General features: G+C 37.7%; 1 protein-coding gene across 3 annotated transcripts in view; it reads left to right on the top strand.

Annotated features, from left to right (window-relative positions):
* The window catches only part of LOC132553964 (protein naked cuticle homolog 2-like), an 89803-nt gene extending 85926 nt beyond the window's left edge, over window positions 1-3877 (top strand). For all 3 annotated transcript variants that reach the window (XM_060218263.1, XM_060218265.1, XM_060218264.1), the window contains one exon: window positions 967-3877. In XM_060218263.1, coding sequence (XP_060074246.1) covers window positions 967-1684 — 718 coding nt within the window. In that variant the 3' untranslated portion in view covers window positions 1685-3877. The remainder of the gene's footprint in view (window positions 1-966) is intronic.
* The last annotated feature ends 10816 nt before the right edge of the window (window positions 3878-14693 follow it).

Genomic DNA, 14693 nt, shown 5'->3' with positions numbered 1-14693 from the left:
TGATACAATGTCAGACTTAACTACAAGTGGCAAGGCAAAACGCTAGGATTCAAATCGCTTATTACAGTATCAGTCAAAGGAAATAAATATATGACGTAGAAAAAGCAGTTTTATTGTCTATTGTGAAATACTGCCTATAAATGTAATGGAAAAAATGCCAGAGGACAAAGATTTTTTTTTTTTTTTTTGGTAATTTGGTTTTTTGACAACCAAAATGGAAAACCAGCTGAATATTTTTAAAAATGGAGATGATAAATCTGTATGAGTATTCCAGTTAACTGAATAACAAACAGAAAATTGATGTCAACCAGTAGTAAATTGATGTCAACCAGTAGTAAATTGATGTCAACTAGTAGTAAATTGATGTCAACCAGTAGTAAATTGATGTGTGTAGAGACTTATAGATGTAAGGGCCTTCATAGGACAGGCGTTAGCTCACTACATATACATATATTTGTTTTGGGTTTTCAGAATTAAAAGGATAATCATTTTGAAGGGATTTCTATTAAAATAGGATATTTTTGGTTCTCAATCTTGAGTTTCATCAGTAATGTGAATGTTTTATCCTTCAAAAGTTCTGAGATGCATTATCAAGAAGTGTAACGATGTAAGAGAAACACTTATGCAAATCACATTAAACTGATAAATCAGCGTCTTTATGATGACAAATTTTAGAGACCAACTGTAAATAGTTTGCCAGGCTTTATCAGTGACATAACTGCAGTAACAGTGTAGACTTTATTTGTGACAATGCCATGCAATAAAATAAAGATAATGATGGGATGGAGACAAAAGATTCAAATCTGCTTATCAGGTGAAGAGAACTCAAATGTCAGATAGGAATAGTTTGTAAGGCCTCAAACTTTGGTACATAAATACAGAAATATCAATCATTTACAGAATGTCCGTGATATAAACTAATTAACTTGGTACATGTTTTCAAGTCTTACTCTTTGTGTATTTCAGGCGCCATCATAGTGACTGTAAAGGCACAACTAAGGAGCATTCAAACCACAAACGGCGCCACCGAGGCCATAAAAACAATGGCACTGCACCTGTTGATGTAAATATCAATCCTGGTGACCAGGCAAAGGAATGCCAGGACCGACGTAATTACTATCTGGACCTCGCTGGTATAGAGCATAATGCAATCACCAAGTGTCAGTCATTTACAAACAATGCCATCGGTCATGGTCAGGCTTCCCAGCAGCCCCTTGTGAGTCAGCATCACCGGTCACGGTCCCAGGATACAAATCAAAAGTGTGACAACATTCGACGGGAAACTGAGTGTCTGAATGTTAAACATGAACAGCAACCAGCAGTGGTGGACAGCAGTGCAAAGCATGACCATATAAGGTCAAGGTCATTTGATCCCCAGGAAACAGCAGTCAGGTCACCTAAAGGTCACCATAAATCTGCAGGGTCCTCTCCACATAAACATGGGCGGTTTCGACCAGTAAGTTTACCCATGCATATTCCTGATGCGGTGTCTGCACACTACCACAGAAGGCATCGGCACAGAGAAAAGGATCATGACCTGGCAATGCAGCAGGTCGCCGAGTGGATTGAGCGTGAGCATACGTGCGATTTAGATGGAGATCGCATCATTGTCCAAAGACATGAGCATCACCATGTTCATGAGCACCATCATCACCATCACTACCATCACTATTATGAGGCGTGACTTGTCTAGGTCAGGATGTTTTCTCAATACTCAGTTGTGTTCACGGTATATACTCCTACAGGCATATCAGCCTACACACGGACAATGTGTTTATCTCCCCAGCTCAATCAAGGTGCTCGCACATTGTAAGGAACAGGTCAAGCTGGACAAATATCACCTCAGACTTCAGGGATCTTAAAATCCCTCAGTGGACACTTGAACTGTCCAGTTTGATCATGACACAGTGAAGGATTAGGGCTCATATATAAACGGTGCTGATTACTGAGGTTACTAACACTTGAAATCCACTCATTTTTCGTTACTTTGTGTAACTTGTATGTAACTCATCTGATAAGGAAATGTGCTATGCTAATGGACTCCAGGGTTTGTATCAACTTCATAGGATAATTTTCAGAAATATTATTGAGGCAAGGGAAGACACTCCTGGATTGATAGGAGAAGATAACTCCGTTTGATATAAAACTGGAAAGCATAGCCCTCCTTATTTCAGTTTAGAGAATGTATTACCTGCTTTCTTGACATAAGAGAACTGCTTTTTTGTCAGGGGTAGATAACTCCTGCTTAATCTTATTTTCGGAATATTGAATTATCATTCCTGATGCTTTTGAAGCTAGGAAAAGATAATTCTCCTGTTGAAATCAGTGTATGATATCTCTATTACAGTGTTATTTGTTGTAAAGCAAGTTAGTTTCCATGGCAATGCTGACCACCAAAGATAAATCAGACTTGACCTTTGGACAAGTCTACTGTGATAAATCATGTGAGTTACTTTGTACCTCTGACTACAGGGTTCCAATATTGCCGCTGTACAGCTCGTTGTTGCCTGAATACTACCTCAGGTGTTGCTATGGACACTGTTGCTATTGGAAGCCCTGTTGATGTTACCATGGACAACATTATTAGATGCTATTGGAAACGGACTATTTTATTTCCTCAGTGATATGAGGAGTTTTAGCCATTGTCATTATAATCAAAAACCTGTGCAAGAGGTGAGAGGTCGCATTTTCATCTGTTTTAATTTTCATTCTGTCTGTGATGTGCTTGGACATGTTCCACTGCAAGATTGTCAATATTCATGAAATACATATATCTATATCTATATATATATCTATATTTATAAAACTAGCAGAAGCTCTAGAGGTATGAGTGTAGTGTGTAGATAACACATATATAGTCTTCTACATCAAATTCTTCAATCAATTTTTACCTTCCTTCATCTGTATGACAAATCGCAATATACAAGAAAAAAATCGAAAACATGTCATAGATTTTATAATATCAATTAAAAAGTTAAAGATTTGGGACCTAAAGTAAAAAAAATCAAAACTTTAAATGACAATTTATGATAAATGTGAAACTTTTTATTGCTACACTTATTGAACCATTTTTTTTCTGAACTTTTGTTTTGTATCTGTTGCTCATATTTACATGACCATTTGTTATGTATATAGCTATTTTGGTGATCCATGTTGTTTTGAGTTAGGAATGTGTGCGATCTCTTTGTTGTAACTTTCTCTATATTACTGTCATATAACCACTTTGGTTAAGATTCGGAAGCTTGGTCTTGTCGCTATAGTTACCTGTATCAGCGTAGCTCAAAAGTTTTACTACCTCAATGTATGAGTGAGTGCGGACTATAGTTGTGGGTGTTGTTTAGTGAGTTGTATGCGAGGACACATGATGTGTACCTGTGCACACTTACGATGTGTACCTTGTGTACACATGTGATGTGTACATTGTGTACACCTGTAAATGGGTTTGATGAGCATATAGAGATGTGTACTGGTAAATGCTTGTAGAGGGGTACTTGTGTACACATAGAGAAATAGATATGTTCACACCTGTAAAGTATGTGTGCACCTATCAGGATGTGTACTTGTATACATACATAGATGTGCACACCTGTGGATATAAATGTTTATACTTATATACTTATGGGTGTGCACACTTTGCTGTGTACCTGAATACTCATAAAAAAGTTTAAATGTGCACACCTGTGGATATAGGCAGGTATGTAGGTGTGGACACCTTGCAGTATACCAGTACACACTTGTACATATGTCGATGTGCATAACTTAAAAATACGAGTGTATGAGAGTGTAGTATGATCCAGATTGTACCAGTTTCTGTGCTTGCGTGATTTGTCCACCATCCATTGGTAATCTCTTTGTGACATTAAAATAATGGCCAGTTTCTCTGTGTTTGTTATTCCATTATTACAGTTCTAGGTAAATTTGAAAAAAAAACAGAAATACTCTAGCCCCATATGATAAACAGCTTATAAACAATGAAATTATCTAAGAACCCTGGTGACAAATACTCTTTATGAACAAGGAAACAATCTTGACAGCCTAGACACACATACCTTTTATGAACAAGGAAACAATCCTAACACCCTAGACACACATACCTTTCATAAACAAGGAAACAATCCTGACACCCTAGTGACACATACAGTTTATGAACAAGCAAGCAATCCTGACACCCTAGAGACATACAGTTTATGAACAAGGAAGCAATCCTGACACCCTAGAGACACATACAGTTTATGAACAAGCAAGCAATCCTGACACCCTAGAGACATACAGTTTATGAACACCCTAGAGACATACAGTTTATGAACATGGAAGCAATCCTGACACCCTAGAGACATACAGTTTATGAACAAGCAAGCAATCCTGATACCCTAGAGACACATACAGTTTATGAACAAGGAAGCAATCCTGACACTCTATTGACATACAGTTTATGAACAAGCAAGCAATCCTGACACCCTAGAGACACATACAGTTTATGAACAAGGAAGCAATCCTGACACCCTAGTGACATACAGTTTATGAACAAGGAAGCAATCCTGACTCCCTAGTGACAGAGTTTATGAACAAGGAAGCAATCCTGATACCCTAGAGACACATACAGTTTATGAACAAGGAAGCAATCCTGACACCCTATTGACATACAGTTTATGAACAAGGAAGCAATCCTGACACCCTAGAGACACATACAGTTTATGAACAAGCAAACAATCCTGACACCCTAGTGACATACAGTTTATGAACAAGGAAGCAATCCTGACACCCTAGAGACACCTACAGTTTATGAACAAGGAAACAATCCTGACACCCTAGTGACATACAGTTTATAAACAGGCAAGCAATCCTGATACCCTAGAGACACATACAGTTTATGAACAAGGAAACAATCCTGACACCCTAGTGACATAGTTTATGAACAATGAAGCAATCCTGACACCCTAGTGACACATACAGTTTATGAACAAGCAAGCAATCCTGATACCCTAGAGACACATACAATTTATGAACAAGGAAGCAATTCTGACACCCTAGTGACAGAGTTTATGAACAAGGAAGCAATCCTGACACCCTAGAGACACCTACAGTTTATGAACAAGGAAACAATCCTGACACCCTAGTGACAGAGTTTATGAACATGGAAGCAATCCTGACTCCCTAGTGACAGAGTTTATGAACAAGGAAGCAATCCTGACACCCTAGTGACATACAGTTTATGAACAAGCAAGCAATCTTGACACCCTAGTAACATACAGTTTATGAACAAGGAAGCAATCCTGACACCCTAGAGACACATACCTTTTATGAACAAGGAAACAATCCTGACACCCTAGTGACATACAGTTTATGAACACATACAGTTTATGAACAAGGAAGCAATCCTGACACCCTAGTGACATACAGTTTATGAACAAGCAAGCAATCCTGACACCCTAGAGACACATACAGTTTATGAACAAGGAAACAATCCTGACACCCTAGTGACATACAGTTTATGAACAATCCTGATACCCTAGAGACACATACAGTTTATGAACAAGGAAGCAATCCTGACACTCTATTGACATACAGTTTATGAACAAGCAAGCAATCCTGACACCCTAGAGACATACAGTTTATGAACATGGAAGCAATCCTGACACCCTAGAGACATACAGTTTATGAACAAGCAAGCAATCCTGATACCCTAGAGACACATACAGTTTATGAACAAGCAAGCAATCCTGACACCCTAGAGACATACAGTTTATGAACACAATACATTTATGAACAAGGAAGCAATCCTGACCCTAGAGACATACAGTTTATGAACAAGGCAAGCAATCCTGACACCCTATGAACAAGGAAGCAATCCTGACACCCTAGGACAACAGTTTATGAACAAGACACCCTAGAGATACAGTTTATGAACAGTTTACACATACAGTTTATGAACAAGCAAGCAATCCTGACACCCTAGAGACATACAGTTTATGAACAAGCAAGCAATCCTGATACCCTAGAGACACATACAGTTTATGAACAAGGAAGCAATCCTGACACCCTAGTGACATACAGTTTATGAACAAGGAAGCAATCCTGACACCCTAGAGACACCTACAGTTTATGAACAAGGAAACAATCCTGACACCCTAGTGACATACAGTTTATAAACAGGCAAGCAATCCTGATACCCTAGAGACACATACAGTTTATGAACAAGGAAACAATCCTGACACCCTAGTGACATAGTTTATGAACAATGAAGCAATCCTGACACCCTAGTGACACATACAGTTTATGAACAAGCAAGCAATCCTGATACCCTAGAGACACATACAATTTATGAACAAGGAAGCAATTCTGACACCCTAGTGACATACAGTTTATGAACAAGGAAGCAATCCTGACACCCTAGTGACATACAGTTTATGAACAAGGAAGCAATCCTGACTCCCTAGTGACAGAGTTTATGAACAAGGAAGCAATCCTGACACCCTAGAGACACATACAGTTTATGAACAAGCAAGCAATCCTGACACCCTAGTGACATACAGTTTATGAACAAGTAAGCAATCTTGACACCCTAGTAACATACAGTTTATGAACAAGGAAGCAATCCTGACACCCTAGAGACACATACCTTTTATGAACAAGGAAACAATCCTGACACCCTAGTGACATACAGTTTATGAACAAGGAAACAACCCTGACACCCTAGTGACATACAGTTTATGAACAAGGAAGCAATCCTGACACCCTAGAGACACATACCTTTTATGAACAAGGAAACAATCCTGACACCCTAGTGACATACAGTTTATGAACAAGGAAGCAATCCTGACACCCTAGAGACACATACCTTTTATGAACAAGGAAACAATCCTGACACCCTAGTGACATACAGTTTATGAACAAGGAAACAATCCTGACACCCTAGTGACATACAGTTTATGAACAAGGAAGCAATCCTGACACCCTAGAGACACATACCTTTTATGAACAAGGAAACAATCCTGACACCCTAGTGACATACAGTTTATGTTCCTTGATTAACTGTAAAAATACCAAGTTCTAGTAATACAAGTTTTCAGGTTATACAAGGTTCAGTAGAAACAAGTTGCTCTGTATGGTATTAGCATGCTGTGATGAAGAGATAACATCTTGGCACCTTAACAGATAACATTAATGCTCCTGGAAAGACAACGCCATTAAGGCTTCAGAAAAGATTGATTCAAGTATCCTGAATAGACAACTCCGAGGTTCCTTAAAAGGCCTCTTCAAGACTGCTGGAAAGAAAGCTTAAAGACAGATTCAAGATTTAGGGATAAATATATTCAATGCTCCTGAAAAGACACTGTCAATGCTCTTGGAAATACAACTTGAAGGCCTTCTGAAACACAACCCCAATGACCTTTTAAAGGCGGTTATTGTCAGATTATTAATACATGTATAACACAGCATCAACAAATGATATATACATATGACAATTTCTAAACACGACATTAAGGTTTACCTCATTTTCTTCACATAAAGGCAAAAACTATCGCAGTTACACAGGAACAAATTAAATTAATAAACTGCACGAGCATAAAAAAATTAGTACATGTAAAGATGAAAACATCATAGCTATAATGTACAGCGTTACAATTTACTGCAGCCTCATCATAATTAATAACACCAACTCTAAACAAAACGGAGACAAAATGTGTCACAGGGTCAAAACAAATGTAACACAACTTTAACAAAAAGGAGATAAATTGTGTCACAGGGTCAAAACAAATGTAGCACAGCTTTAACAAAAAGGAGATAAATTGTGTCACAGGGTCAAAACAAATGTAGCACAGCTTTAACAAAAAGGAGATAAATTGTGTCACAGGGTCAAAACAAATGTAGCACAGCTTTAACAAAAAGGAGATAAATTGTGTCACAGGGTCAAAACAAATGTAACACAACTTTAACAAAAAGGAGATAAATTGTGTCACAGGGTCAAAACAAATGTAACACAGCTTTAACAAAAAGGAGATAAATTGTGTCACAGGGTCAAAACAAATGTAACACAACTTTAACAAAAAGGTGATGAAATGTGTAACAGGCTTATTAAGGGATAAATATATCATAGGATCAACACACGAGGATGAAAATTTACCATGGCTTCAAGATAAAGACATAAATGTACCATAGGATAAACACCCGGGAATGAAAATTTACCACAGCTTCAAGATAAAGAGATAAATGTACCATAGGATAAACACCTGGGGATGAAAATTTACCACAGCTTCAAGAAAAAGAGATAAATGTACCATAGGATAAACACCCGGGGATGAAAATTTACCACAGCTTCAAGAAAAAGAGATAAATGTACCATAGGATAAACACCCGGGGATGAAAATTTACCACAGCTTCAAGATAAAGGGATAAATGAACCATAGGATCAACACACGGGATAAAAAAACATATTTATAAAAAGTTACCAATGAAGATTTTTCCCTCTTTCTGTTTACCCAAAAGATTTTTACTGATGTATACACCCCGAAGAATTGATTGAGTGTTGACAGATATCCATCCCTCAGTTCTGAAGAGCGAAATCGCCAGTAGATGAAAATGGATAGTGTCCATTGACATAAATGGTATGCCGGTGTGAGCTGCCATAATGCTTCATAGCTCAAATCTTCAATATTCAAAATATCGTTCAGGATGAAAGCAAACACCATTTCAATCTTTGATGTTTCTTTCAATGTTTTAAACTCAAAACCAAACACCATTTTAACTTTTATGTCTTCCTTCCGTGTTAACAATCAAAATCTAAACCAAACTTTTATGTTTTTGATCAATGTTTAAGACTCAAAACCAAACGCTGAATAAAACTTTCCTGTTTCTGTTAAATACATATATTTCAGACTAAAAGTTTTTGTTCAATGTTTTAAACTTAAAACCAATTCAAACTTTGAAGCTCCAATTCATTATTTAAGACACATGTCAAACAGCATTTCAAACTTTGATGTTTCCGTTCAATGTTTTAGACTCAAAACCAAATGTTGTTTCAACTTTGCTGTTTCTGTTCAAAGTCTCAGACTCAAAACAATACACCATTCCAAACTTTGAAGCTCCAGTTCATTGTTTTAGACTCATGTCAAACACAATTTCAAACTTTGATGTTTGAGTTCAATATTTCAGACTAAAAACCAAAAACATTTTCAAACTTTAATGTTTCTGTTCAATGTTTTAAGCTTACACCTAAATATTGTTTCAAACGTTTCTGTTCAATGTTCAACCAAAAACACCATTCTTAACTTCAATGTTTGATTTCAATGTTTCAGGAATAAAACCAAATGCTGTTAGACTTTGATGTTTCAGTTTAATATTTCTGACTCCGAATCACACAACGCCGTTTCAAACTAACTTAGATGTTTGAGTTCAATGTTTTAGACTAAATTCCACTTCAAACTTTGATGTTTCAGTTGTATATTTTCTACTGTTTTAAATGTCGTTCTACAAAAAGGTAGATTTGTATAATGGTATTTTTAATGATGACCTGGCTACATTTCTGTTGTTCTTATTAATGGTTTGATTTCTGACTCACTGTCTTAGACATGCATATTACTTATGTCCTTATATTAATCTATTTTATCTATTTGAACTTTTATGACGGTAAATTAAAAGGGACATTTTTACACCAAATAATTGCGCCTGGATTACGAAGTAATTACCATCATAACAACAAAGCTTATCATGATATTAATTGCTAAATGTAACAACAAATTTTACAACCAATTAAAAAATCAAAGGAAAAAAAAACACTTCAACAATATTTTGCATGTCTAGGCAAAATTAGTCTCAATTTCCTGTAAGTAGACAGAATGGAGCATCTGTCTAAAAAAGCAATTTACTGTCTACAAATTCAGCTTGGGTGTGACGGAGTTAAAAGCACAGTATATTTCTCTAGAGGATGTCCACCTATATAGAACTAACTGATATTGTAGACATTCATTATACTTATGTTACGATAAGCTCCCGACCTTTCCTGATTTTATAACAGATTTTAATGACCAAGTCTCTACTTGGATATAATGAAGTATTTGTAAGGATGGGTATATAGTCCCTCCGAGACCATTAAATATAAGTTATTAGGTACACTTTCTGCTAGTTACTATGGTGACTAATATATCAGTGTTAAGTTGATACTTTATCTAAATCTGAACCTTTGATGTAGCACTTGGAATTCAATCATTACTCTTCAAGAAATAATTACCGTTTCACCAATTTCTGTTTTCATCATGCCAGTTTGTACAATATGTCTCTCTTGGTAATTTGAATGTTTCGTTTTTAGCCTGTTGACCGTTAACACTTTCGTAATCACTGTGATGTCGCAGAGGTATTTTCATAGAGATATTTTGGTACACCTATTATTTCTGTATCAATGGTGACGTTCACAGATACTTTAGTAAATCTCTGTTTCCATGGTGATACTTGAGATATTTCTATGAATTGCTCAACGACATTGTTTTCATACATGTACTTGGACCTTAGTTTGATTAAAATCCATTGAGAAACGAAGTCACTAAAATAATGTCATTGACTTGGTTTACTATAAATACCTGGTGACCTTGACATTGGAATACAGACTAATCCAAGGTATTTTAATACACAACCTTGGCAGCAAGCCTGACTAAAATCTTCAAGGACATGGCAATGATGTCAATAATTGTGCTGACATCTTTTTTTTTAATAAAATGTTTTAGTGACCTTGACCTTAGACCTGTTTTTGTCCTGAACACATATCGTAGTTGACCTTTATAAAAAGTTTTATCACATCAAATTTGTCAGCAAGATCTGATTCATTTTACATGGGATGTCATATCTTCATCTCACCATACCCACCCGCCTACCTACCATCCCCCACCACTCCATACACACACACAAATTGAGGAATATGAGGTAAATAAAGCCTATTTATAGATTTATCTTGAAAGTATGATCGTATCATTCCTCACATGATAGCACTTCATACCAGTATGTTACAGACCACTAAAATCTATCAACAGACTATTGCTGCACATCATATATGTCCATAACAGTTCTTGGTTAGGAAAGCTAATTCTACTGACAACAAAATACCCATGTCAGACGAGAGGCCTGTGTCGTCTATAATGTAAAAGTGCATGAAAATAAATTCAATGTTGAAATTTTAATAATCCATATATAATTATGTCAAGGTTCTAATTCTCAAAGCTTCTTGTTTGTCAAAGTTCTGGGGTCTTGGTTATGTGTCAAAGCTCTGATGTCTTGTAGTTGTGTGTCAAAGCTCTGATGTCTTGTAGTTGTATGTCAAAGCTCTGATGTCTTGTAGTTGTATGTCAAAGCTCTGATGTCTTGTAGTTGTATGTCAAAGCCCCAAGCCTCACAGTGAAGTGTCTCTGATGTCTTGTAGTTGTATGTCATAGCCCCAAGCCACACATTGAAATGTCAAAGCTCTGATGTCTTGTAGTTGTATGTCAAAGCTCTGATGTCTTGTAGTCATATGTCAAAGCTCTGATGTCTTGTAGTTGTATGTCAAAGCTCTGATGTCTTGTAGTTGTATGTCAAAGCTCTGATGTCTTGTAGTTGTATGTCAAAGCCCCAAGCCTCACAGTGAAGTGTCAAAGCTCTGATGTCTTGTAGTTGTATGTCATAGCCCCAAGCCACACATTGAAATGTCAAAGCTCTGATGTCTTGTAGTTGTATGTCAAAGCTCTGATGTCTTGTAGTCATATGTCAAAGCTCTGATGTCTTGTAGTTGTATGTCAAAGCTCTGATGTCTTGTAGTTGTATGTCAAAGCTCTGATGTCTTGTAGTTGTATGTCAAAGCTCTGAAGTCTTGTAGTTGTTTGTCAAAGCCCCAAGCCTCAAAGTGAAGTGTCAAAGCTCTGATGTCTTGTAGTTGTTTGTCAAAGCCCCAAGCCTCACAGTGAAGTGTCAAAGCTCTGATGTCTTGTAGTTGTATGTCATAGCCCCAAGCCACACATTGAAATGTCAATGCTCTGATGTCTTGTAGTTGTATGTCAAAGCTCTGATGTCTTGTAGTCGTATGTCAAAGCTCTGATGTCTTGTAGTCGTATGTCAAAGCTCTGATGTCTTGTAGTTGTATGTCAAAGCTCTGAAGTCTTGTAGTTGTTTGTCAAAGCCCCAAGCCTCACAGTGAAGTGTCAAAGCTCTGAGGTCTTGTAGTTGTTTGTCAAAGCCCCAAGCCTCACAGTGAAGTGTCAAAGCTCTGAGGTCTTGTAGTTGTTTGTCAAAGCCCCAAGCCTCACAGTGAAGTGTCAAAGCTCTGATGTCTTGTAGTTTATGTCAAAGCTCTGATGTCTTTTAGTTGTATGTCAAAGCCCCAAGCCTCACAGTGAAGTGTCAAAGCTCTGATGTCTTGTAGTTGTATGTCATAGCCCCAAGCCACATATTGAAATGTCAAAGCTCTGATGTCTTGTAGTTGTATGTCAAAGCTCTGATGTCTAGTAGTCGTATGTCAAAGCTCTGATGTCTTGTAGTTGTATTTCAAAGCTCTGATGTCTTGTAGTTGTATGTCAAAGCTCTGATGTCTTGTAGTTGTATGTCAAAGCTCTGTCTTGTAGTTGTCAAAGCCCCAAGCCTCACAGGGAAGTGTCAAAGCCCTGATGTCTTGTAGTTGTTTGTCAAAGCCCCAAGCCTCACAGTGAAGTGTCAAAGCTCTGGTGTCTTGTAGTTGTATGTCATAGCCCCAAGCCACACATTGAAATGTCAATGTCTTGCTAGTTGTATGTCAAAGGTCTGAAGTCTTGTAGTTGTTTGTCAAAGCCCCAAGCCTCACAGTGAAGTGTCAAAGCTCTGATGTCTTTTAGTTGTATGTCAAAGCCCCAAGCCACACAGTGAAGTGTCAAAGCTCTGATGTCTTGTAGTTGTATGTCATAGCCCCAAGCCACACAGTGAAGTGTCAAAGCTCTGATGTCTTGTAGTTGTATGTCAAAGCTCTGATGTCTTGTAGTTGTATGTCAAAGCTCTGATGTCTTGTAGTTGTATGTCAAAGCTCTGATGTCTTGTAGTTGTATGTCAAAGCTCTGATGTCTTGTAGTTGTTTGTCAAAGCCCTAAGCCTCACAGTGAAGTGTCAAAGTTCTGATGTCTTGTAGTTGTATGTCAAAGCTCTGATGTCTTGTAGTTGTATGTCAAAGCTCTGATGTCTTGTAGTTGTATGACATAGCCCCAAGCCACACAGTGAAGTGTCAAAGCTCTGATGTCTTGTAGTTGTATGTCAAAGCTCTGATGTCTTGTAGTTGTATGTCAAAGCTCTGATGTTTTGTAGTTGTATGTCAAAGCTCTGATGTCTTGTAGTTGTATGTCAAAGCTCTGATGTCTTTTAGTTGTATGTCAAAGCTCTGATGTCTTGTAGTTGTATGTCAAAGCTCTGATGTCTTGTAGTTGTATGTCAAAGCTCTGATGTCTTGTAGTTGTATGTCAAAGCTCTGATGTCTTGTAGTTGTATGTCAAAGCTCTGATGTCTTTTAGTTGTTTGTCAAAGCCCCAAGCCTCAAAGTGAAGTGTCAAAGCCCTGATGTCTTGTAGTTGTTTGTCAAAGCCCCAAGCCTCACAGTGAAGTGTCAAAGCTCTGATGTCTTGTAGTTGTATGTCAAAGCTCTGATGTCTTTTAGTTGTATGTCAAAGCCCCAAGCCTCACAGTGAAGTGTCAAAGCTCTGATGTCTTGTAGTTGTATGTCATAGCCCCAAGCCACACATTGAAATGTCAAAGCTCTGATGTCTTGTAGTTGTATGTCAAAGCTCTGATGTCTTGTAGTCGTATGTCAAAGCTCTGATGTCTTGTAGTCGTATGTCAAAGCTCTGATGTCTTGTAGTTGTATGTCAAAGCTCTGAAGTCTTGTAGTTGTTTGTCAAAGCCCCAAGCCTCAAAGTGAAGTGTCAAAGCTCTGAGGTCTTGTAGTTGTTTGTCAAAGCCCCAAGCCTCACAGTGAAGTGTCAAAGCTCTGATGTCTTGTAGTTTATGTCAAAGCCCTGATGTCTTGTAGTTGTTTGTCAAAGCCCCAAGCCTCAAAGTGAAGTGTCAAAGCTCTGATGTCTTTTAGTTGTATGTCAAAGCCCCAAGCCACACAGTGAAGTGTCAAAGCTCTGATGTCTTGTAGTCGTATGTCAAAGCTCTGATGTCTTGTAGTTGTATGTCAAAGGTCTGAAGTCTTGTAGTTGTTTGTCAAAGCCCCAAGCCTCACAGGGAAGTGTCAAAGCTCTGATGTCTTTTAGTTGTATGTCAAAGCCCCAAGCCACACAGTGAAGTGTCAAAGCTCTGATGTCTTGTAGTTGTATGTCATAGCCCCAAGCCACACAGTGAAGTGTCAAAGCTCTGATGTCTTGTAGTTGTATGTCAAAGCTCTGATGTCTTGTAGTTGTATGTCAAAGCTCTGATGTCTTGTAGTTGTATGTCAAAGCTCTGATGTCTTGTAGTTGTATGTCAAAGCTCTGATGTCTTGTAGTTGTATGACATAGCCCCAAGCCACACAGTGAAGTGTCAAAGCTCTGATGTCTTGTAGTTGTATGTCAAAGCTCTGATGTCTTGTAGTTGTATGTCAAAACTCTGATGTTTTGTAGTTGTATGTCAAAGCTCTGATGTCTTGTAGTTGTATGTCAAAGCTCTGATGTCTTGTAGTTGCTTGTCAAAGCCCTAAGCCTCACAGTGAAGTGTCAAAGTTCTGATGTCTTGTA

This window comes from Ylistrum balloti, unplaced genomic scaffold, assembly GCF_031769215.1.
Source record: "Ylistrum balloti isolate Yb309-2 unplaced genomic scaffold, AGI_CSIRO_Ybal_v1 Utg370368, whole genome shotgun sequence".
In the NCBI taxonomy this organism is placed as follows: Eukaryota; Metazoa; Mollusca; class Bivalvia; order Pectinida; family Pectinidae; genus Ylistrum; species Ylistrum balloti.
Note: the sequence above shows the minus strand (reverse complement) of the source record. Positions and strands in the feature narration are given on the sequence as shown.